The sequence below is a fragment of the Elgaria multicarinata genome, chromosome 2 (assembly GCF_023053635.1).
Source record: "Elgaria multicarinata webbii isolate HBS135686 ecotype San Diego chromosome 2, rElgMul1.1.pri, whole genome shotgun sequence".
NCBI classification, from domain to species: domain Eukaryota; kingdom Metazoa; phylum Chordata; class Lepidosauria; order Squamata; family Anguidae; genus Elgaria; species Elgaria multicarinata.
The window spans coordinates 108,516,791-108,543,500 of record NC_086172.1 but is presented as its reverse complement, the minus strand read 5'-3'; the positions used below and the strand labels follow the sequence as shown (position 1 = coordinate 108,543,500).

At 39.4% G+C, this 26,710-nt stretch overlaps 1 protein-coding gene across 2 annotated transcripts in view; it reads left to right on the top strand.

Moving 5' to 3' along the window:
• NELL1 (neural EGFL like 1) overlaps positions 1-26,710 on the top strand; it is a 564,084-nt gene that overhangs the window by 93,001 nt on the left and 444,373 nt on the right. For both annotated transcript variants that reach the window (XM_063117360.1, XM_063117359.1), the window contains exon 4: positions 22,193-22,363. In XM_063117360.1, coding sequence (XP_062973430.1) covers positions 22,193-22,363 — 171 coding nt within the window. The remainder of the gene's footprint in view (positions 1-22,192; positions 22,364-26,710) is intronic.

Here is a 26,710-nt window from a genome sequence, read left to right as displayed (position 1 = left end):
CGCCTGCCCAAGGGTCTCTACTTCCCTTGCTTGACTTCGTCCATTTTCTTCTGCTGCCCCTTATGCCTGGAACGCTCTTCCAGAACATTTGAGAACTACAAGTTCAACTGCAGCTTTTAAAGCTCAGCTAAAAACTTTTCTTTTTCCTATAGCTTTTAAAACTTGATTTTGTTCTGACTTTATACTGTTAGTTTTACCCTACCCAGTGCCTGTTTACCCTACCCTGTGCCTGTTTGCATTCTCTTCCCCTCCTTATTGTTTTATTATGATTTTATTAGAATGTAAGCCTATGCGGCAGGGTCTTGCTATTTACTGTTTTACTCTGTACAGCACCATGTACATTGATGGTGCTATATAAATAAATAAATAAATAATAATAATAATAATAATAATAATAATAATAATCTCAGATATGCAGATGACACCACTTTGATGGCTGAAAGCGAGGAGGAGCTGAGGAGCCTTATGACAAAGGTGAAAGAAGAAAGTGCAAAAGCTGGGTTGCAGTTAAACCTTAAAAAAAACAAGATTATGGCAACCAGCTTGATTGGTAACTGGCAAATAGAGGGAGAAAACGTGGAGGCAGTGACAGACTTTGTATTTCTGGGCGCAAAGATTACTGCAGACGCTGACTGCAGCCAGGAAATCAGAAGACATTTACTTCTTGGGAGGAGAGCAATGACAAATCTCGATGAAATAGTTAAGAGCAGAGACACCACACTGACAACAAAGGTCCGCATAGTTAAAGCAATGGTATTCCCCGGAGTAACCTATGGCTGCAAGAGCTGGACCATAAGGAAAGCTGAGCGAAGGAAGATAGATGCTTTTGAACTGTGGTGTTGGAGGAAAATTCTGAGAGTGCCTTGGACTGCAAGAAGATCAAACCAGTCCATACTCCAGGAAATAAAGCCAGACTGCTCACTTGAGGGAATGGTATTAAAGGCAAAACTGAAGTACTTTGGCCACATAATGGGAAGACAGGATACCCTGGAGAAGAGGCTGATGCTAGGGAAAGTGGAAGGCAAAAGAAAGAGGGGCCGACCAAGGGCAAGATGGATGGATGATATTCTGGAGGTGACAGACTTGACCTTGGGGGAGCTAGGGGTGGCAACGGCTGACAGAAAGCTCTGGCGTGGGCTGGTCCATGAAGTCACGAAGAGTCGGAAACGACTGAACAAATAAACAACAACAAAACTAAAGCTTAAGCGGAGGCCTTCTTAGACAGGGAAACCATCGTACCAGCAAATGCTATTGCTGTTGCGCTATGCTAGCCCAACCTAATTTACATTAGCACTAGGCCTGAATAGGATACTGCCTCTTATTGTTTTTGAAATACTTGCAGGCACACAGATATCAAGCTTATTGTGAACCCATTGCCTCCAAGCAGATACTTTAAAGTCATGGATTGCTTTTGTGAACCGCCCAGGGAGTTTTGGCTATTGGGTGGTATAAAAATGCAATAAATAAATAAATGATAAATAAATAAACTGAAAAGAGAGCCCAACTACAGATTATGTTAAATGTGTAGTTTGGTCTTCCACAATTCTTAAAAATAAACAAATAGTAGCCAAGAGAGAGCCCAATCAGGAGTGGGACCCTGGATTGGGAGAATTTTTTTCCTGATAAAAATCTGCCCTCCTGCTATCTTTGCATTAGGAAGCACTGGCAGTTTCCCTCCCTATGTAAACAGCAGTTTTTGGGGGGATACTTTCATCAGGCTGTGTAATTTGACAATAGGCAGAGGCCATGGGAAAACTGAAATTTCGCTAAAGAATGAAGGCAGACTGAGAGAGCAGGGCTTTTTCTCCAGGGTTATGTTGTGGCATAATGCCTTCTATATGGGTCCACCTATTGGGCCTGTTCAGACAACACTTCAGGGACTGTGGTTAGCAAAACTGTGGTGCTCTGGGGTTAGCAGTAACCAGAAGCTGTGCTGTCGCATGGAACACTTTAAGCCACAGTTAGAGCTGCTAACCCTGCTGCAGACGGTCCGACTGTGGTTAGTGAGTGAGCAGGGTTTAGCAAAACGCTTTGCGCAAGACACCTTAAACCCTGATGCTTAATCAAAAGCCTTAACCAGTAGGGTTTAAGGTGTCTTCTGAACAGGTCCATTAATTAATCTACAGGGCAGTCCTATGCATGCTTACTCAGATGTAAACCCCACTGAGTTCAATGACACTTACTTTCAGGTAAGTGAGTATAGGATCACACCCTTAAGATATGTATATGTACCACCTTTCATAATATTTATTCCAGGGTTTTTTGCAATGCGTTTAAAACCAAAAGAGTAATAAATATACAAGAAAACAGTTAAAAATATAAACCAATAACACAATTAGCACCATACACAATTAAAATATCAATTAAAAACTGCAAAGTAAAAACATCAATTCCAGTATTTTAAAACATTTCATCCTTCCTATATTATTTTAAATTACAAACCATTCAAATGACTGATAGATAAAAATGCCTCAACTGGATAGTAAAGTGGATGTCAGGCCAAGTCAACAACTAGGATGCCACAGATGAGAAAGTCCTCTCCTTTTTTGCCATTTACTCAATTTTTGCTGCCAGTAGCACTCTGAGACAACTTCAGTGCAAGATCTTATTGTTCAGGCAGGTTGTTATGAGAAAAGGCATCCCTTACTTACGCTTTACTTCTGTATTTGTAAATATAGCATTTTTAAATATTAAAAGATAGTCATTACTCTCCAGTAGTTTTCATCTAAAGGAAATCAAACCAGGGAAGTGTAGGATACTGCCCACAGTTGTGAATTAATTGTGTCACTAGGGTTTTATATAGGTATAGTCTTAATTCTATTCCAGTCACCTATATGAAGTAGTTGCTTACAGGTTCTTGCCTTGTATTTTCATGGAAAAATATTCCTAGTGCCTAATTTCCAGTTTTGAAATGACTCCATTGTGGAGGTTAGTCAAATTCCTTAGAAGCTGAATAACATTTTATTTTTGCCAGGAGTAAATGGTAGTGGGAACTGAACAATGTATTATACTCATATTATATATTTTCATTTTTATATTGTTGATTTTTATACTTTAATGTTGTTTTACCCTAAATCTTCATGCATAACGTAGATTGTAAATTTAAACAATTGTGTCCTTCAACTTAGTTCAAATGTATATTAATGAGAAAATGTTTGATTGATTTGCACTAGATGTTGCACATAGTTTATTTAATTCTCTTCACATTTGTGTATGTGTGTACGCGTGGACATTTTCTTGGAATTTGTTTTTAAAAATGGTTTAAAAAGATGGTTTTTTTTGTTTTTTGTTTTTTGCTGTCCTAAAATTGTTGAATACTTCAATATTCCACTTTCTTTAGAGGGCGGTGGCATACACGTGTCAACATATTGGGCATCGGTAATGTAGTTTGCAGTCACTCTCTCAATTGCCTGAAAAAGTTTATAAACCCACTAGCACTCTGAATTTCTATGATTGTTTGAGCAAGGTCCCACTTAATGAGGCTAATCTCTCTTTAAACACGGGGTGGGGGAGTCATAAAGGTACAACTATAACTGTAACTTTGCTTGCACCATATTTTGTTTTAAGAGAGAGAAAAATATTTTCCTCGGCATCTTAGCTTTTAATCAAGGTGCAATTACAGTGTTTTCAAGTTTTACAAATGGCTAGATAAAGAGATGTAAATCCTTTAGAATTGGCTTTCAAATATTAAAAGAAGAAAATTAAGCAAATGCAAATGACTTGTAAACTGGCTGCTGCTGAAATGTGAATGCAACTAAGCAAGAGGAATACAGTTCAGCTGTGTTCAGTAGATATTTTATGCCACTTAGTTAATTGTTATTGCTACAATCAGTATTGTCATTGGATGGGTGGGATTTATAAGACAGTAAAATAGTAACACAATTAATCTTGTCTGACTGAAAGTTCTTTTATAATGGTTTTTTTCCTGATCTAGATAGATTATGAATGGTAGCAATAGGAATTTTTATAAGGATACTGTTGTTTTTATGCTTTTTATGTTTTTAAACTTTGTATATTTGTTTTTAATGTTTACTGTTTTTAACTTTTGTAAACCTCCCAGGGAGCTTCGGCTATGGGGTGGTATATCAATGCAACAAATAAATAAACTTCATAGAAATTAAGAGTCAGTCTTCTAGGCAGGATAGCAATAGATTGATGGGGGTGGGGGAGCTTGATGGTATAGTCCACAAAAGGACAATAGAGGGGTTTTTTTTAGAAGTAGATACCTTTTGCTGACCTTATTATCATTTCAGTCACTGATGTTTTATTTTTTAAAATGGCTGTAGACCCAATGATGTGGTGCCAGCTCCTGCTTCCCCTTGCCTTGAGTCATAAGTCTCTGGGCTACCATAGACATATATGATGGTGGAGAAAGGTGGGGTATGATTATGATATTTGGAAGAATAAGTTAGATCAGTTCATAACTGAATTTACACGCTCATCTTTCATTGGACCACTTTAGGGTTGTCAATTTGGTTCCTTGGGAGAAATGTTTCTAAATGTGTAGTTCTGTGTTTCTTTTACCTTCCGACTTTACAAAGAGGAATAAAGATTTGAGTCGGAGCTAGTGTGGATTTGCATGCCAGGTTTTACATTTAACAAGGTAATGAAATAAAAATAGAAACCTAATTAAGAAAAAAAAAGAATCTTCACAAATTACTACTGACCCTAATGAGAAAGCTGAAGGATTACAGATGCTAAGTAGAGTGTTTTGGTGACTTGCTAAAACTTGTATATATGCAGATCAGATTCTAGATTGTACGGTATTCAAGAAATGGAAAAACAGCAAATGTACCCATTAACCTTTACTTTGCAGGGCAGAAGTCACCAGCTTCATTAATATTTATATGCTGAATTGCTTAAGCCATACACAGTACCACTGGGAACATTTCAACAGCCTACATTGTTCTGAGAGCCTCTGAATCAGCTGGTGTACAACAGGAATAAGATTATACATCTACCTGCAGGAACAAAATATGGTGCTGTCTGTCAGTGTTTTCAGCTGAATTTGTTTCATTTCATTTCACTTTTCTCTGCCCCTGTGCTAATTTCTATACAGTGTGCATAGTTGTTGCTTGCTTCCTTTTGAGGGGGTGAAGAAGGAAGAAAGGCTCTTACGTTCATAAAATAATGCAGAATCAGCTTTTTCTTTTTTAAAAAATTTAAGGGACATGTTTCTTAAAAAAAATGTACACAGATCACAAACAAGCCATTGCAAAGTGAAATTAGCACAAAACCCTGGCAACATATGAAATGCCTTTTTAAATAATGTGCTGCTTTTAATAATGTATTAGTTTTAAATGTTTAAATTAGTTATATGTATTTTATGGTGTTTGCATTTGTGTTGTACCCCACCTCGATCCAGAGGGAGAGGCGGGTAACAAATTATTATTATTATTATTATTATTATTATTATTATTATTATTAGCAGGCAAATTGTACACAATCACCTTTAAGAGAATATGATAATCAGCTTCTCTTACTCTTTACTGTTGTGTAAGCATGTGTGGCCCTGATTTGGATCAGGGCCATAGCACTGTGGGAGGGAGGTTTAAACCTTTCCCCTCACTCATTTTTGTTTCTGACCCTACTCCTGTGGGGGGTGGGATTTAAAAACGGGGGTGGGAATCATCCAAAGGGAATTTATTTATTTATTTATTTATTTATTTCATTTCTATACCACCCAATAGCTGAAGCTCTCTGGGTGGTTCACAAAAATTAAAACCATGAAGAGCAAAATAAAACAACCAACAATTTAAAAACACAAATACAAAATACAATATAAAAAGCACAACCAGGATAAAACCACACAGCAAAAATTGATATAGGTTAAAATATGAGATTAAAACAGCAGAGTTTAAATTTAAGTTAAATTAGGTGTTAAAATACTGAGAAAATAAAAAGGTCTTCAGCCGGCGATGGAAGGAAAACAATGTAGGCACCAAACAAACCTCTCTGGGGAGCTCGTTCCACAGCCGGGGTCCCACAGCAGAGAAAGCCCTCCTCCTAGTAGCCACCTGCCTCACTTCCTTCAGCAGGGGCTCACGGAGAAGGACAGACCTTATATACTTACAGCTTCAAAGTTGTGGAACCTCCATGGGGATGTACATCTATGTCCATCCCTCTTGGCCTTTAAGAAACAAATGGAAAGGCCTTTGGGAGTTAAGGTATGGCTGATCTATTGGATTGCTCTTGATACTGATTACAACTTTAAAAATGATGGTTATGAGTCTTATTGGATGTTTGAGAAGGGCTATTCAGAATGTTATGCTTTTTAAAAGAATGCATCTTCCATTTTGTAAGCTGCCTTGAATGTATGGAGAGGCGGAATATACAACAGGGTTCTCCAACCTTTTGGGTCTGTGGACACATTTAATTTTTTTTGGAAAAACTGCCCTTGACATCATCACAAATTAGCTGCTATAGTGGGATGGAGGGCTAATCACAAAAATGCTGTGAGTCATCTGTATTTTTGTGTGTGCATGAATGTGCACCCAGTGTGTGGGCTGCACACCCTGGCTTCTCTTTCCCTCTTCTCTGGCTCCTCTTTCTTTCTTTCTTTCTTTCTTCCCTCCCTTCCCTCCCTCCCTCTATCTCCTCTTTCTTAATCCCTCTAACTGCTTCTCTTCCCTGACTCTTCTTCTTTCCACCTTGTTCCTCTTTCCTCCTCTCTCTCTCTGGTTCTTTTGTCCTCTATGTTCTCTTTATCTCCTCTCTCTGGCCCTCCCTCCAGCTCTCCCTCCGGCCCTCCCTCGTCTCTCAGTCGTTCGCTCTCTGACTCTCCTCTTTCTCTCTGGCTCCTCTTCTCTAACCCCTTGCTCCTTCTTCTTTCTCTCTGCCTCTGTCTAGCTCCTCTTTCTTTCCTTCTCTTTTTCCTTCCTTCTTTCCATCTCTCTGGCTCTTCTCTTCCTCCTCTCTGTCTCTCTCTGTTCCATCTCTTGCCCCTCCTCTGATCCCTCTTTCTTTGTCTCATTCTCCAGCTCCCCGTTCCCTCTTTTTCTCCCTCTCCCCCATCTCCATGCAAGCAAATTGATCAGTTTCTCCATTCATTTGTATGGATTGAGAAAAAGGCACTCTTGCCAAAAAGTGGATGGAGGTGAGGACTGGCGAAGGTCATCTCCTGCCAATGTGTGATTGGCTTTAATGGGAATGACAAAAGCCCTCTGGGAAAAAAGGCTGGAGGTATGCAAAAGCTAAAGACCCTGTTGCTACAAGGGATCTTGGCAGGGGTGGACTTCATTTTTGGCAAGGAGGACACCCCGGTGCAACTGAATGGAGGAATCACTCTATTCACTTGCAGAGGGGGGAAATAGCTTGTAAGGCACCTAATCCTGGCCATGCAATTGCCATGGGAACTGTGGGTGTCATGTTGGATATATGTCATTCTGTTATATGTCCTTTAAATAAATACTTATAAATAAAGGAGGAAATAGGATATTATGGATCAAGAGTGAGACTGTGGACTTAGCTAGATCAAGCTATATCCTGGACCAAACCCCGGGATCGTCCCTGTGCATCCACATGATGCACAGGGGATACCGGGATCATCTCTCCCTTGCCCTGGGATAGAGCCCTTCCCTTTGGGCCCATTTTTTCCATGGGTCCGGGCTGAGCCGGAGACCGCGGAACGTGTGGCCCGTTTCTGCGGCTTGACCCTGCTCCGTGCGATTACTCATGCAGAGCTGGGAGCCTTGCACAGGGTGTAGCATTCCTCAGGAGCGCTGCGCCCATTGGGGTTAGAGTGTGGGGAGTGGAGAAACCAAATTAAATTTTAAAAAACACTTACTTTCTGCACACGAGCGTTCCTGCACTACCGTCGCTTTAAGAAAATAAAAAATGGCGGGCGCGATGCCTCTCTTCCTGAGGTCGTCATGCCTTACATGTAAATAGAGGAGGGATCTCACGTTAATTACAACGTGAGATCTTCACTCCTCCATTGCATGGTAAAAGGTAGGTCTAGCTAAGGCCTGTGTCTTGGAAGGGTGACTTGAGATACTCGCCCATGCTAAATGTGACAATGTGTTTTATATATTAATGAAATGAAATGGAGCATCAATCAAGGACAATCAGTAACAGGATATACTGTTACAGAAGATGGGATAATTGTGCCCAGTCATAGTTTTTCTGCTGCAGCCTGAGCAAAAATGACTGATATGTGAGCAGATCCTTTGGACCATTTTATTGATTGATTGATTGATTGATATAATTATTTATTAGTTGCCAAGATCCCTCATATATAAAAAAGGGCACTCCATAATAAAGCAATATCATAATGATGAAATATCATTATAAATATATATATTTAAGTTGTTTAAGAGAGCAAAATTACATTTAAAGCTAAAAAAAAAAAAGGAGCCTATGTATTAATCGTCCTATGGAGAGAGTTCCACAATCTGGGTGCTAAGACAGAAAAGACCCTCCCCTGTGTTCCCAACTGACCTAATCTCTGTCTTGGTGGTGGTACACATCCAATGTTTGTCCTATGCCGAGTAGTCCCATTGAAATGAATGGGACAAGTTAGTTGTGACTAACATGTTTCATTCATTTCAATGGTTCTACTCCATATAGGACTAACATTGGATACTACCCATAACAAGTCCACTGAAACCAAACTATGGGCAGGTTCATATGGGAGAAGGTACTCCTTTAGATATCCTGGCCCCAAAGCATCAGCACCTTGAGTTGTTTCTGGAAACAAACTGGAAGCCAGTGGTAAAGGACCAATGTAATATGGTCAGCAAAGCACATACCTGAAAGTAATCTGGCTGCTGTATTTTGTTCTAGCTGCTGTTTCTAAAGACTCTTCAAAGACAGCCCCATGTAGAATGCATTGCAGTAGTCTAAGCCCTTCCCCCTCATCTTGTGATTGTGTAGGAAAACTCGTGTACTGCATGCAAACTATAATGCAACAAGCTGCACTTGTTAGTAGGTTTCTTTCGTATATACAAATGCTGAAATAGACATATTTCTTGCACATTACAGTGTATGTGAATTCAGATTTATTTATTTTTTGCTACACAGAAGTGCCATACATATAGAAAAATAATCTTATATGAAGTGGTGCTGAAAAAGAAGGTATAATCTTTTTCATCACTAATGGAATATTGGTGCACTGACAGATCAATTGAAAACCCCATTGGAAAGAATACAAAGATTCCTCTTGAGTTCAGTGGACTTTAATCACCCTTGGTTCTCTACTCTGGGGTAATCAGAAGCAGGATAAAACACGTTTCCATTTTACATAGCAACCATTGATTTAAGCCTTGTGAAGGAAGAACAACTGCCAAAGGAGCATCTTGAGGCTTCCCACTGAGAGCAGGTGTTTTATATACAATGGCCTGACAATTGACTGCTTACAGTATTAATGTGATGGCAGTAGCCAGCTGTTGCAATTCATTGCTTGGACACTGAGAAAATGGAACAGAACAGATGACAACTTCGGTATTTAAGACCAAGAGTTGATGACATAAGTATGTCAAGATTATCTAGGACTGGAGTGTATGGATTTCTAGGATTTGTTTTCTGTAGTCTTTACTGGAAATATTACTTCACCCTTTTCTGATAAATTATCCTGAATTCATTATGAAAACTCAGCAGGTCCTAAAAATGGCTCTTCAAATATTTGGAACGATTGCATTGACCATCTCCTGGTGGCTGCAGTAGCCAAAGAAGTGATGTCTCTATCCAGAAGTAAAACATTTTGTGGGTAAATACTCTATAGTTCAGCCATTCTTTCTGAGAATTGCATTTCATTATGCCACTGAGATTTATAAAGTTAGAATAGCTACTCCCAACTGAGGATGGCCTTCCCTTTTTCAAGGCCTTCTTTGATATATTCTACAATCCTGAGAGGATGGAGCTTTAGTTTACTTCAGTATTTGATGGTGTTTAGATGGTCAAAGGGGTTAATTAGAAGTTGAAATAAGTTTGAAAATGAAGGGAAGACTCCCAGGATGATTATGACTCTTGATTTACCTCTGTTGTGTTTTAGGATAAGGGGCCATATAAACAACTACATATTGTTATCTCTGATATGCAGAGCTGTGATGTGCTCTCATATGCACTTGTGAATTTACAACACAGTGGTGACTAAACAAGGTGGGTCAGATATCATCAGTGATTAACTCTAAATTTACGTCAGTCAGTATCTCTAACCCTCCTTAGCTGTGTCTATGAGCAGGTAGCAATCAAATGAGAAGGTTCTAAAACCTAGGAAGTGGAAGTCCTTTTTGGCAGAAAAGGATCACCTAAAGGCTAGATAATGTCCAGTTGTATACTACACACATGTGGGTGACACATGTCTGGGCTCCTTAATCCAGAGTCACAATGCACTTGGGCATTAGTTAGGGTGTCCAAGTAACAAAATAACGAAAAGACATGTAAACCAGAGCTTTAGAATAATGAAACACACAGTTTTATTATAAGAATAAAGGTAAAGAGCAGTATTCTACTAGTGAATGCAAAACCAGTACTGGAACCAGATCTGCAACAGCCTATTGATACTATAGAGACAAGTTGATAGAAAGGGAGAGAGAAGCTGTGCAAGATGGAATAGTGAAGGAATGGGGGAGAAAGGAGGGGGAGCTTTACTGTAAATGTGGATCCTGGAGGGTGCTAGGAAAGTTGATAGACACCCAGAAGGCCTAATTGCAATAGGACAAACTTGAGATAAGAGATGCAGGGTCTGTTTTGTTTTGGCATAAGTAGAGATGTAAGAGAGAGAGAGAGAGAGAAAGTTAGAAGAAAACCGAGTGCACGTCTTCTCTTTAGAGAGGGGTTAGGATGCTGACTGCTTCAGTTGAGAGGTTCTTCAGTCCAGACCACAAACGTGTACCATTGGGGAAGCAGCAAAGCCTAGCAGTCCTTTAACTGCTGTATAGTTTCTTGGTGAACAAATGGCAGGGGTGGGGTGGGGTGGGGTGGGATGGGGGACACAAGACTATGCTTTCCTGTGGAAACTGGACTATACAGTTCAGAGAGCAAAGTAACAAGAACAGATGGGGAAGAGAAGTACAGAATGTGTGGGGCAGACAGGGCAAGGAGCAAGGTAAGTAGAAGGATGAGCATGAAGTGCAGATAGCCTTATTGAAATAATTCTTTTTTTAAGATCTTTTTTTAAGATCTTAAGAACAAAAAGCACAAAACTGGGTGCAAAATTGAAATGGATATCTAAGATGGACTGGTTGCAACTGGAGTTTTGTGTGCCATGCTTGGATGGAGATTTCTTACGTCAAGGAATTCTAATGAATCTTTATAGGTTTACTAGTAGTGGCAGTGCTTCTAAAGTGGCATTTACGCTTTCCAGGGCTATGACTGGGTAAGTACAAGAGTACATCAGAATGGCTTGATTCAATAGGAGCTAGGTGTAGAGTAAGGTATTTGCATGCATCTAGAAATGTCACTTTTTTAGGTATCATGGTTGAGTCACCCCCGCCATCAAAAGAGGATACTTATGGTATGTCCCAGCCTGGATATGTGTTTCCTTTGCACAGCCCTACAGACAGAGTGAAGGTCTGAGTCAAAGTGCTAAGGTTGAGATGGCAGCAAGGCATCTCAGCAATGGGGAGCACTGGACTTAACTATGTGTCAGTGGCTTTCCATGTTAAGTAATACTGGGTATGTTGGAGGTGCTGGCTATGGCATTCAAAGTTCAGGAAACCCAATTGAGTTCAATAGGTTTCCCCACCTCTCTCCCCATCTTCCTCTCCCTCCCTCCCTCCTTCCTTGTGTGTGTGTGAAGCAGTGGATTATACCTCAATGTTTTTGGTGCACTGCCTATAGATTCTATCTTGCATTCAAAGCTGGAACAATTTTAAGCTAATCAGTTTTATCTTGTAAACTGCAAGATTATATAATGTGGAACTAAAGAAGCCTAAAATAAGAAGGCGGACAACACTAGACCATTGCCAATAGCTATTTCTGTTCATCGGCCCAATAGAAAAAAAGGAGTTTGTGTGTGAGGTCTAAACAAAGGAACATGTAGTTAAGCTATGTGAAGGATCTTGGTTTAGGCTTTGAATGTGGATGCTAGACAGAACAACTTCAGTTTTGTTTAGATTGGTAGGCTGAGTTCAATAGGTAATGACAAGATAAGTATACAGGAGTGTCTTCTTAGAAACTTTTCAATACAGAATTACGCAAGTTTCGCCAAAATAATGCATCCTATGATTGCTAGGTGAAAAGTAACACCTCTTACATCCATTCTGTCAGAGTGAGTGACGTTAGGAGGAACAGAGTGAGTTGGGAGGATTTTGTCGGGCATAGATGTTTGCTGATATATTATCCTATTCTTTAAGCTGTTGATTGTCAGCCTATGCCAAGGAAGCAGTTTTTTAAACAGCTAAGATAATAGATAGAAATGTGCTGAAGTCTATCCATCTGCCACATACAATGAAAACACCTAGTTACTTCTACTCAGAAGAAATCAGCAATTTTTGTGTGTATTCATTGCATTCCTTTATATAATCAGTATAAAATAAAAACTCCTACAGAGATAAACATTACCCAGGCAAAACACCCCTTTTGAGTTGTTATTAAGTCAAGCCCTGCAGTTTCACATTCCTTGTGGCAAGCAGAAAACCAAAGTACCAAAGGTGTATATTTAGAATACAAATATTATCCATCAACATTTTAGACATGTTTGAAAGGAAGTCTTTTGAATAGTCCAACTAAGAAAAATAGAGGGTTTTTTTATTTACACTTTTATTCTGTTGTACCACTTCATAGATCTTTCAAAACTTGGCAAAGTTTCAAAAGCCACTCAAGATATGACATTGGGTTTTAGTGTTCAAAGAAGAAAACTTCAGTACTCCCACTGGGCATGGAAAGAGTCTTTGTGCTCACCTTAAAGTGGTAGTAGTCTTTATTTGGGGTGGGATGGGTGTCAGTGCATCTTCAAGTAACTATCTCTGTGCTGTTGTATACTGCTGAGCAACCAAATTGGATTACCTTGACATAACTGCGATGCTTTTAGTGCCTCATAAAAGCTCGCTGGTAAATAGGATCTAAAAAGGTTACTATTCAGACAACGCATTTCAGCAGGCAAATGTTATCTTCATGTCACAATACCGATGTGTGAGGTATAGGAGCGTTTATATCCTTTTATTGTGAATTTAATAAAATAGAACAGAAAACAAATCGGGGTGGGATGGGGGGAAAACAACAATTGCATGCATTGGGAATGCCATTTCCCCCCATCAGATACACCATTCATAAAAACAAAACAAAACAAAAAAGGGAGAGAGTTATGCATAGGTTTCAAGAAAAGCAGGCCAAGTATCCATGTATTTCTCCACTCTCAAATGGCATCTATATACCATCTGTTCAACTGTTGATAGCGTTGAGTCCTCAGTCCATTGCATTATGGGAGGTGAACATTTATCCTTCCAACATAATAATATCAGTCTTTTAGCTGTCATAAGGGCTCGGAAAATCCATTTGCGCTGACCATGCGTTAATTTTCAAGAAACTGGTAAGTAGTTTAGGAGAACATGCACATCATTCCATATTAAAGACTGCTTCAATACAAAGTTTATTCTTATTGTGACCTCCTTCCCAAAGAGGCAACTATTGGGCATTGTCAAAACATGTAATTCACGCAATGCTTCTTTAATTCACATCTCCAACAATTATGCAATTTAGACAAACCCTTATTAAAGAGGCACTGTGGAGTCCAATAAACCTGAAACCTTTTTTTTTTTTGCTGAATAAGGCATAGCTTGAGATCAGTAGAAGCTTCAGATACAGATGCTAAGACAATACACTGATTAGGCAAAAAAGGACACTCCATTTCTCTATTCCGTTCCTGTCTTAGATCCTCGGTATCATATTTATTTTCTGATGCTAAGTATTTATGTATATGGATCATGGGTTGATAGGCCTGTTCAGCTGCTATAAGTGTTTCCTACAGTAATGGAGGCTCTGAAGCTGTAAAAGCGGCCGGACCAAACCTAGATCCGAGCAAGTGTTTCAATTGCAAGTATTGCCATTCAGCCATAGTAGGTAAATTATATTTAACATGTAAATCAGAAAATGACAGAAACTCATCATCTGGACCTATTAATTGATCCAATGTAAGGATCATCCTATCCTTTCATGTCCTCCACAAGAACACTTTCTTTCCATTCTTAATTCTGGATTTCCCCATAAAGTCAATTTTGCATGAGAGAATGGATTGAATTGTAATTGATGTGATACTCTATGCCACACCTCTCTAGCAGCCAATATTGTAGGAGGGGATTTATTTATTCTGATATGTCAAGAGCCTAGTGGCATCCATTTGGAAAGATGGTCTAAACATAAGGATTCCAGAACTGACCAGGGTCGAAAATGTAAATGAACTGGAAAAGACAAAAACTTAGTGCAAGCCAATAGGTAGGCCTGATGATACAATGCAAGGTCTTGAAAACCAAACCCACCTTTTTAAATTGGAAGCTGCATCTGTTTCAGAGATATTCATGGTGGGAAAGAACCCCAGAAGAATTTACAAAACAGAGCATTAAGTTGTTGAAAATATTTGTCAGGTATTAGAGATACATACACCATTCGAGTTAAATATTCATCTTTAGTGTGTTGATTTTACCTCATAGAGTCAACTTTAACAATGCCCATCTATCTATGTCTTGCGTAATTTCATTGATCAGCTTATTCAAATTTATTTTACTCAATTGAGATATATATCTGGGAATTCCCAGATAGGTAATAAAATCAGAGCACCATCGAAATTGCCAACACGCTAGGAAATATGCTATCTCCAATCAGCATCAATTCAGACTTTGACCAATTAATTGAATAACTGATCACCAAAAGTGTTAATCAATTTCATCAAAGCAGGAATAGATTCCTGGAGTTTAGAAATAAACAGTAAAAGGTCATCAGCATAAAGAATAATTTTAAATTCTAAGTCAGCATGCACAAACCCATGAATACTACTGTTCTGTCCAATTGCAGAAGCCAGAGGTTCCAAATATAGATCAAATATTAATGAGGAAAGTGGACATCCTAGGCTATACTTTGCCCAAGCAGGAAAAATGCTGACAACCAGCCATTGATCATAACTCTTCCTCTTGGGGTTGAATATAAAATTCTAACCATTTCAAAAATCCCACCAGGAAACCAAAATTACTCAATGTAAGAATCATAAACTTCCAATGAATTTTATCAAAGGCCTCTTCAGCATCCAAGGAGACAATAGCTGCCTGGTCAGTTCTTTCTCTGTTTAAACTTAACAAATCCACAACTAATCCCAAATTATTACCCCCCTGCCTGTTTTTAATAAATTCCACTTGATCTGGTCTGATCAATATTGTGATGACTTGTTGCAATCTATCGGCTAAAATTGCTGTTAATATTTTACTATCAACATTTATTTGTGAGATCGGTCTGTAATTAACACAATTAGTATGGTCCTTGCAAAGCTTGGGGATGACTGTAATATAAACGTAATTTAGTGATGAAGAAAGGGAACCTACTTCAAAAAAAAATTTTAAGCTGAAGGTTTTGGAGCTTTATACCACTCAATTGGGAACACATCTGGACCTGGGAATTTCCAATTGTTCATACTAAACGGTTTGGGGCCAGGTTATTTGAAGGAATGTCGCCTCCCATATGTATCTGCCCAGACCTTAAGATCATCCACAGGGGCCCTTCTTCATGAGCCCCTGGCAAAGGAAGTGAGGCAGGTGGCTACTAGGAGGAGGGCTTTCTCCGCTGTGGCACCCCGGTTGTGGAATGAGCTCCCCAGAGAGGTCCGCCTGGCACCTACATTGTACTCCTTTCGTCGCCAGCTGAAGACCTTTTTATTCACTCAGTATTTTAACACTTAATTTTAACTTAAATTTAAATTTTACTGTTTTGACTCTGTATTTTAACCTTATATCAATTTTTGCTGCGTGGTTTTATCCTGGTTGTGCTTTTTATACTGTATTTTGTATTTGTGTTTTTTGACTGTTGGTTGTTTTATTATGGTTTTAATTTTTGTGACCCGCCCAGAGAGCTTTGGCTATTGGGCGATATAAAAATGTAATAAATAAATAAATACTCATAATTGCTTTTATAATTTCTTAAAGTCTTATAGGAGCCATACGATGTTGCCTTTATAAGAAATCTAAGCATGGTAGCTTGACCTGAGCAAAAAATGCATTCATATCCTGCTCCGATGTCTCACCACCCTTACCATACAACTCCTTATAAAATCTTAAAAATTGTAGATCTATATCCATGGGAGAAGTATGCATCATATTATTATCTTTAGTGGCGGAAATGACATTTCGATGTTTTTGATGTTTAAGATAATGTGCTAAAATGTTATTGGAACGCTCCCCATTTCCCCAATATGCCTGTCACAGGCAAGTTAACGCAAATTCTGCCTGATGAGAAAGAATATTATTTAGCTCATATTTGACTTTTTGTGATTCCATATACAGTTGTGCTGATGTGGAACTGGTAAACTGGGTTGTAAGAGATTTCAACTTTTAGTTAAAAACACCAGTTGCGCTATAGTAATGTTTTTCTTATGTGAAGCATAGGCAATGATTTGGCTCTTAATAAAGGCTTTGCTGGCCTTCCATTCCGTGGCGCAAGAACCCACAGCACCCTCATTAATATTAAAATACAGTTCAGCAGAGATCTGAAATTTAAACATCTCATCATTCAAAAGAGAAACATTGAAACACCAGAGACCAGGCGGTCTAGGCAAATCTGATAACTGTAGCTACAAGCATACTGGGGCATGATCTGAAATTACCAATGTATCAGTTCTGCAAGCCTTTATTTGTTGCAGCAAAGAAATAGAAACTAGGGGCTTATCTACACCAAGCAGGATATAACACTATGAAAGTGGTATGAAAGCAGTATATAGTATGTGTCAGTGGGCCCCAACAGTTGTCAGTGCACTTCAGTACTGCTATGAAGCAGTTGTGTGGCTCTAGCCTTTTATATACCGCTTTCATACCACTTTCATAGTGGAATATCCTGCTTGGTGTAGATGAGCCCTAGGAAATAATCTAATCGAAAACAGTTATGATGTACTGGTGGAATAAACATGTTATCTCTATCATCATGATGCAACGCTCTCCAAATATCAATCAGACCAACTTCAACCATATAGGCCTGAAGGATAAGTTTCACCACCATTTGGGTCTTAGCGGATGACATATTTCTATCCAACGAGGTATAGAAGGGTTTTGCATGGCACTGAAGAACTTAAGAGTTGAAAGTGGGATGTCGATGATGTCTCTCTCCAAAGAACAGCATAATTTTATACTTTAAATTTAGAATCATTCTAGCATCTCAGGCTGAATTTAACAGCTTTTTCCTTGTCTTTGTTCATTTTGGCACATTAGAAATTGAGTAGGAGGCTGATCTAAATTGAATACATGTTTAGTGGGGTAATTATATAGAGGTAAAATGGATATTGAAGAATTATCAGTCTTTGTTGGCCTCCTATTGCTAGACATGCATTATATGCTAAGTCAGGCAACAATGCTACTTACCTAGGAGCATTATTATATTTTTGTAATTTATTGTTGTTACAGCAATTATTGTAGGAATTATTGCTCATACATTTAAAAGCTGGGCTCACATCTTCCGTTTCATGTAATGAGCTGTTAGAACATTTCATATTTCCATTTCCCCCATGTCTCTTTCTAAATTGCACTGTAGCCATTTTTAACCAGTCAGTGCTAATGAGAGGGGACTACCTTCCCAGTATCTCAGTTCTCGCTTTCCTTGGTGATGATTGAGAAGGTGTTCAAGACATCTGTAGCAACATCTGACAAAGCTTTGAACTCTTCTTCCAAGTTAAGTTTCAGCACTACTGTGGTGGTTAAAAGCTTGTTTATGATGAGCAGGCTCCATTTAGCCTTATTGACAGTGCTGAGCACTAGGAAATGCCTTTTTAGCAGACATTGAATGCTGCAAGACAAAACTTGTTTTCTTTTTTGTTTTGGTCCCTGTAGAGAACCGGGAAATGCTTGTTTCTTCTTTTGCCTAAAATTGCTATAAGAACTTGAAAGAAGAAATGAAGGTTAGAGATAAAGGTTTTTGTTCCCTTTGTGCATTACCAGTTTGGTGACTTCAGCTCACCTTGCCTTGTGTGTGCTTGTCGACTCAGACATAAAAGAGCAAGAAACAATACAACCCAAGCCCCATAGGTTTGTTTCTAAAGAGTAAGCCCACAATACTGTTCATTTTTTAAAATGTGCTTCTCTTGGTGTATGAAATATTTGCAATGCATTTTAGAAGCAGTCAAAAAACAAAACGAGGACAGGTTTGGTGCAAGAATTTGTTGGCTGGTCCAGGGCTGGTCCATTACATTTTGCTGCCTAGGGCAGACAAGATATCTCCCTCCTCTCTCCTCACCCCCCACGGTGTATGAAAGCTGACTGGACTGGCATGTAAATATTACTTCAACACTGGCAGTGGGACAACATCTTCCACTGCCCCTTAGGGCAGCAGGAGATTGCACAAGTTCTTCCAGAAGCTGAAGAACATACTGAGTTTTTCTTTCCTTATTCAATGCTCTAGCAGGAGTTATAAAACAGCTATTCTGTGAGTGGAAGTCACCCTCCATTTACAGAAGGGTACTTTTTGAATTACTGGATCCAGGGACTAGCAAGTGAGCAAAAGTGCCAAGATCCAGATATTATCCTGTATCTCACCAGGACCATCCACAGATCATCTATAGGTGATCTTGTAGTCTTATTTTATTCCTTCCAACTACATGGACTCTGCAATTTTTCAGTACTCAATTACAAATATTTATGACTGTACTTCATTGACATTTACTTTCTGTCTTATTGAGTAACGTTATTTTGCCCAATAGCTACCAGTTACTTACATCAGAGTAAAAGCCCAACATCTTCAGAGGACCTTAATTGGAAGTATTTAGGCATACAATTGCTAAAGCCAGCAGGGTGGGAAGAAAGGTGGAGACAATATTTGCCTCCCCATCCTCCAAATTTTGATCCCCCCCTCTAGTCCGGCTTTTCAGCCCATGTAGTGAGGACACTTTAGATGAAGAGGGAAATTGACTCAGAATAAATCATACCCTGTCCTCTCTGGTCTCCTCCCCTCCCTACCCACTGGAATACGCCCTTTCCCCTCTCTCCAAGCTTAATTTTCTGATCTCAAAGAGGCAAGTGGCACATTCCTCTCTGCTGGCTGAGGTGTGTGTATGTGTGCAGATCTGACTCCCCCTTCCAAGGTTGGAGCACTATCTCTAACCTTGGAAGGGGGAATCTGAGCCATCCTGTTGTCCCTAGAATGCTCACCCAGAGGATGTCTTCATGGTGCTGGAAACCCCATGCTTTCCCTCCCCCAGGGTGGCATCTGGTAATCCCAACACAAGAAGAGAGCACGGGGTTTTTGGGAGCCATCCGGGGACTGGTGGAAGGCGACCAATTGCACGTCACCTTCTACCAGGCACCTCCTGGCCATGACTCTGCTGTGACTCTGGAACGAGGCTTTGGGGATGTCTTGATGCTATCTTGCATGTCCTTGCCTCACTCTGGAGAAAAAACTCAGGCTAAGTCCAGAACTTTTTTCTCCACAGCATTGGCAGAAAGCCCTCAGGTGGGTGTGCAATTGCAGCATTTTCATATAATCCCACACCCAACCCAGGGTTTTCCAACAGCCCCCCAGAGACCATAGAATTGCTCTCTTAAGTATCAAGCAAATGACCCTCCTTAGTATGCTTGCATTGAAAAAGACCCAAGCTGAAATATGTCTGTGTTGCAAGTGTGGATTATTCCGCAATATATATTGCTAAAGGCACTCTTAGAACTACTGTATGTCTGACCATCTCTCTCACATCCACCCACTCTCGTACACTCATTTACCCCTACAACATGTCTTATTCCTGAGCAACTGCTGGGGCTTTAGTATCCCAGCAGTGCTTGCTGCAGCACTGACATCTTCCCAGTCCACCATCCCACTCCCACACCAAGTGGCTTGCAGTCAGCATTTAATTTCCTGCAGTGGCCCAAAGCAATGCTGTGTCAGGTACATTGTGAGACTTAAGAAGATGGCTGTAATCTTCCCAGGGTTGATCTCAGCGCTGCAGTGTGGGTCTACTGACTGAGGAAGAGAGACGCCAGATGGCACTTTGTTGAGGATTTCCTCAAACTTGAAGCAGGCCTGAATCAGAGTTAGAAGGAACCAAGAAGCTTTCAAATCCAAACCCATGTTTAAAGGCAGGACCAGCCCCACAAGCTTGTACAACCCAGCCTCATTGTACTGCCACAAGAAGAGAGCAGATGTGCTACTGTTCTTACCTTGTGGCAGAAAATGTCAGAGCTTGCAAAAGAAATGTATTTGGGTACAGTGAATATCTGACATTTAGTTCTTTATTGTACAAGTTTAGATGCTGCCGTGTTAATTGGCAGGGGTGCTGTTTGCAGGCTGTGAAACTTATTGAGGCACATCGGTAGGCTGTGAATTCCAACGCCTAGGGTCTATAGTGGTAAAGGCCCCTACTCTTAGATGGTTTGATTTGGTGCAGCAAAGACATGCATGCCTGTATGCATGGGCTGATCTATGGACAGGCAGTCAGGTATATGGGATGGCAAATTATTTGAAACAAAATGTTGCTCTCAGGCCATTAAAACTAGGAATGCTTTTCTCTGAGTACCGCTCTCCCGCCTTTCTTCTGAATCTTTTTAAAAAGAATAATCTTCTGTACAGCTTATCTTAAGGAGGAGGGAAACGAACACAACAAGTGATTTCTTTTTGTACCTTGACAAGAGAAGGCAATTATGAAACATTTAAGTTCCTAAATGGAGCTTCACTGACAATACTTGTCTCACTACTCTCTATGACAGTGAAGTGCTAGAAGAAGTTGGTAGTTTCTGAAGACTGACAGAGCTTCTTGACTGAGTGACAGCAAAGCTAAAATGAATTACAAGCATAAAGTCATTTTTAGCTGTAAATTTAGAGCTCCCATTATCAAAGCTCCTTCCCCATTAATTGAAAGCTCGATTTCTTTTGCCTACGCTTAACGTCTTTTGCTCGAATAAGAAAAGCTACATCTTTCCAGTCCTGCATCTTCAGATTTCTGGTGCATGTATTTTTACTCCTTTGATAGGGTGGTTGTATGTGGGCCTGTTTTTGGATCATTTTTATCTTTTCATCAAATTCCTCTTCAGGCTGAGATATTTTGCTTAAAATCATCAGCAGCAGCATCAGCATCAGCATCATCATTATCATCATCATCATTTTGCTACTACATTTAATGGTTATTTGAACTAGATATATGTGTTGTGGGTTAGATGGTGCCAGCTCCTTTTTATCCTTTCTTTTCTGTTGCCAGACACACATTTGTGCACAAATTCCTAGTCAGTAATTTATTGCATGAGCAAGTCTGTCAGAGTTTTCCATTTCATGTTGCAGTCAATATTTTTTGTGTTGGGGGAAAATGTAAGTGCGTTACATTGCTGAGCACTTCACGTGGTCCCTGTGTGAGCCCCTCTCTACTCAAAAGTTTACAAGCCTTTTGTGAGAAAGGAACAGATCAGAGTAAGAATAGTAAACAAAAATCCACCTTCCAACCACCAACCCCATTTCCCCAATTTTAGTTGTTTTATTATTTTCATAGAATCATTGACTTGGAAGGGAAAAAAAAGGGCCCATCAGTTCCCATCCACTGCTACTAAAGAGTACCAGTGGATCCTATGTGACCGGTTGACAGGGCCAGGGCCAGGGCCAGCATCTGGCATCCTGTCAGGATTCAAGTTCCCCAGCCTGCGCTGACCTCCACTTTAAAGAAGTCTTTGGTTTGGCACTCTGAGCAGTATAAGGTAACTGGATCTAGCTGCCACTTTGATTCCCACAATGTTCCCAATGTAGTGTTGTTGTGGGGCATTGTGGGAAATATAAATGTAGCTAGATCCAGTCACCTCTTAGCACTACTTCTGCTGCTCCTGCCTCTACTACTAAGTAAGTCTGCCAGGGCCCACCAGCAGCTTACCCAGTCTTCCCTCAAATCTGGAGCCAGACCTATCAGGTACATGAGATTTTGAATGGTGAATGGTTACAAGTTCTGAGAAAGTAATAACATAGGTTTTTAATAATAATAATAATAATAACAATAATAATAATGACTAATTTTTAACTACTGCAGTTTTAATTAGGACTTACATGGTTGAATAATGTACGGTTTGCAAAAGGGAATTGATTCTCCTTGTTTTAAATGCAGTTACTTTGAACTGGAAAGCAGTGGCCTGAGAGATGAAATAAGATACCACTACAGATTTAATGGAAAGTCAAGAACAGAAGTATTTCCGTATCGGCTAGCAGATGGACAGTGGCATAAGATTGCATTGTCACTGAGTGCCTCCCACCTCCTGCTTCATGTGGACTGCAGTAGGTAAGGTATTCTACTTATTTGTCTTGTCTTTCCCCCCCCTCGAATAACTCCTGTTCCTCAAGCTAAAAGTTAACATTTGTTGAAATTTGAAACAAAGTTTTATATGCTCCAAAATGTCTACAGAAAAGCCGTGTGAAAGAGAAAACAGCATCAGAATGAAATAGTAAGCCTGTGTTTATGAACAAAATGCTGATTGCTGATTCTGGGATGGTGGGAAGGCATTTTCATGTTCTGTAGGTATATGCTGAATATATGTTTACCTTGATTACATTTAAGTGCAAGACATTGTGCCATCTATTTCATTCTGTGGAGGGCTTCTCTCAACATGCGTCTGCCTCCAAAACCTGTAATTGTAGCTTCTAATTTCTTTTCATGTAATCAAGTGTCTTTAAAAAAAATCTTTGAAATATTTTTTAAGAAGAAACTCTAAAAGAGGATGTGCCTTAATTATTTTGAATTTTACACCATTAATTCTCTGGACCAAATTGTTTTGCACTTCAGTAAGAAGTTATGGGTGGATACTGCAGGTCCACTTTCTTTGAAAGGGAGAGAATTGGGGATTTATTTATTGTGTTTTCATTACATTGTTTTTCTAGTTTTTTATTGTATATTGCCTATTTTTGTATGAGTTTTATTTTGTATACTGCTTTGTAGGGTTTCACCCTTAAAGGCATCCTAAAAATAAATTTAAATGATAAATACATTAATAAATAAATACATTTATAAATGTATAGGTAGAACAGTTATTATGAGGGTGTGGAAGCAAGCAAACAGGCAATTCAGATTCATAGCAACATGACTTTCCTGGGAATCCCCCAATACTTTCCAAAAACTTTCTCAGCAACATTACAAACCTCTGTGATGGAATGTTTAATAATCGTAGGTGTAGAGCTACTTTTTCTCCGGTACCTTCATATTGGATTCCCCCCCCCCACTTACTTGGAAAGCATAACTTTAATATGGTCAAACATGTTTTTTTTTAAAAAAATGGCAATTGAAGGCTAAAGAACCATTACCAAATACTTATCAATATATAGTGGAAAAAAAGATTTGCAGTGAGAAATATCTGGGCAGCTATGAAAAATAAAAGTTGTCAGACTTCACCAGATATTTCTCATTGCAAATCTTTTCCCCATTTCACACACACACACACACACACACACACACACACACACACACACAAGACATTCTCCTCTAGAGTCTTCTGATACACTACAGAATTCATTGTTAGCCAATGGTGGCAAGCTGTCCAAGTCCAGAGGGAGCAAAGCTGGCCCATACTATCACATTCCCACTACCATGCTTGATAGTTGGGATGTTTGACCTGAGTGTTTGCTTTGCGCCAAACATAACATTTCTCATATAAGCCAAAACGTTCTTACCTTTGACTTGTCTGTCCTGAGAACATTGTTCCAGAAGTCTTGGAGATCATCTGTGTGCAATATTCTTTTTAGAATCATAGTATCATAGTATAGTAGAGGTGGAAGGGGCCTATAAGGCCATCGAGTCCAACCGAGGAGCAGTGGTTTCCTCCTGACTATTTGCCCATGAACACCATTCTTGTTCAGTCTTTTTCTAATTGTTAAGTCATGGACACTCATAGTAGCCAAAGTGAGAGTGGCCTGCAGATATTTGGATGTTACTCTAGGGTTCTTTTTGACTTCCTGGTTGATGTGCTGTTTTTTCTTGGAGAAATGACTGCTCCTGGTTAGAGTGACTGGGGTCTTGCACCTTCTCCATTTGTAGACTATCTGTCTGACAGTGGAGCCCCAAATCCTTAGAAATGGATTTATAACCCTTTCTAGACTGATGAGCAGCAATAACTGCTTTTCTGAAGTCATCAGAGATGCCTTCAATCTTGGCATGATGTGTTTCCATACAACGGTATGGTGAAGATCCTGCATATTTGTCAGGAAATCCTGGAGTACTTGCTTTAAAACACATTGGTGGTGGGAAAACAGGATCAAGACAGTTGTGTGTGGGGAGAGAGCACCCCCCCCCCATGCCTGTTATTCATACCTGGAGGAAAGATCTTATTATAACACAAGGATTTAAGCCCGTTTCTCCCCACACCACAGTCCGGACACATTTTCCCCATCTATGCTGCCTATTCATTTTTTAAAACCATGCACATCATGACTAACTACATGACAAATTATATATTTAGTTTGTCCCTTAGTCAAGCAGGACCTTGCTGATCTTACTACAACAGATTAGCGCAGCATTGTTTCAGTTGAAAAAAATGTCCGCAATAGCTACAGTTGGCAAAATCTGTCAGTTTTTGTTTTTCTTAGTCTCGTTTTTTTCAATCTGAAATTTGTTTCATCTCAAACTTGAAGAATTTTTCTGGTGTTATGTTTGGGTCATCCCAAACTTAGAGATTTTTTTAAAAAAAGATTGCATGAAAATTCGTGAGTATTTTTGTGTGTATTTCTCCTAATATCTGTGGTTTTGAATGCATTTTTGCCATATTCAACCAATTTCCCTAATATAATACATTTTTAATTTGTTTCCCCTGGTATGTCCATTTTTGTATGCATTGTTTTGATTGGAGAATTTGTTGCAAAATTCCAAAAAACTCCAAATTTTAAAGATTATTTGAGCTTTCATTTGCCATCGTGTTTTAGAAGTGCGAAATTGGCTAAATTCATGTTAAAATGTGAACTGAAAGTTCTCCCCAATCCTTGAAAATGCAAAGATGATCTGCTACACTGATTGTCCATAATACCGTATTTCTTCGGTTCTAAGATGCACTCCCCCCCCCATATAAACATCTCTAAAAACGGGGTGCGTCTTAGAATCGCAGGTGCATTTATAATTTCTTAGAATCAAAGGTTTTTTTCTGTTGGTGGTACTGAAATTAGTGTGCATCTTACAATCGATGGCGTCTTAGAATCGAAGGAATACGGTATATGAACATGACCAGTCCATCTGAGAGAAAGACTTTATTTACCCAGACAATATGGGCAAAGCACCTAAAATATTTCCTAGGATATGTTTGTTAGAATATGGTATATTTATATTGAAGGAGAGTACTTTCAATTTCTCCATTTTTTTCTCTATGTTTGAAGAGCTTAAAAGGTGATGATGGGAACTTAGGAAGTGTATGCTGTTTTCAGTGGGATCTCTCACAATGCTTCTAGTGCTCTAAAATATGTATGTAATCTTGCCCAAGGAGTTAGTTGAATTGTTCTCATGTAAACTTCAAAGAACTCAATTCATGATAAGAATGAAGAAAGCCAGTTAGCATGGTCTCCTTTGGAATGCATGAGGACAGCGATGCTAAACTTTAGGGCCCCTTCTATGGCACTTGAAAAATAACTCTCAGACATTTCTGTATTTTAGAAAGCAAATGGAATTATTTAAAACAATTAAATTGCATTGCAGTTCCTGTATGTGCCTAACCCTGATGTAAATCCCATTAACTTCAGTTGAGCTTGCTCCCAGGTAAATGGGTATAAAAATGCAGTATATAATGGGTATATAAATATCTGTAACAATTTAAAATGAATTCATGATTGACCCCATCTCCAGTTAATGACCTTAGTAATTAATTGGTTATTAGATAATAATAGTTTATATCTACACTGCTCGTAAGTAGTTATCTACAGCAGGCTTCCCCAATCTGGTATCTTCCAGATGTGTTGGATTACAGTTCTCAGCATCCCCCATGGCTACGGTATGCTGGGAATTATATTTCAACACATCTGGAGGGCACCAGGTTGGGAAAGGCTGCTCTAGAGGAGATTCATGGCCATTTGGACTTCATTTGGATTAAGCCTTTATTCAGTAATGTACTGGGAATGTCTTTTTCTTCACAACTACCAACTGCACAAGAAAAGCCCTGTTGGTTTAGAGTAAAGTCCATCTAATTCACCATCTTTAGAGTGTCCCACAGTAGCCAACCAAATGCTGCCAGGAAGCCCACAGGAAGGTCCCTCTCCTGCTCTTGCTCACTAGCAGTTGTTATTCAGTGGCATACTGCCGTGGAATCTGGAAGTTCTCTTATAACTAGAATAGTTTGATGGGTTTAACTTAACTTCCATGAATTTGTCTAATCCCCTTTTAAGGCCATGTAACAACCAACACACATATTGCTTTAAAGACATATTTCAATTTTACTTTAGGTCAGGGGTTTTGATCTAGATTGGGACCTTCATGTAGAGGGCTTGGGGGCTTTAACCTCACCCCCGCTGTGGGCCTGATCCAGATTTGGGGCCCAGCATCTACAATTTATACTGTGAAACAATGAGCCATTAAAGTAATGTATGCTTTGGCCCAAAGCTAGTGACAATTGCTGCATCTTGTGGCAATGAATCCCATAGGTTATGCATACTTTCTTTTGCC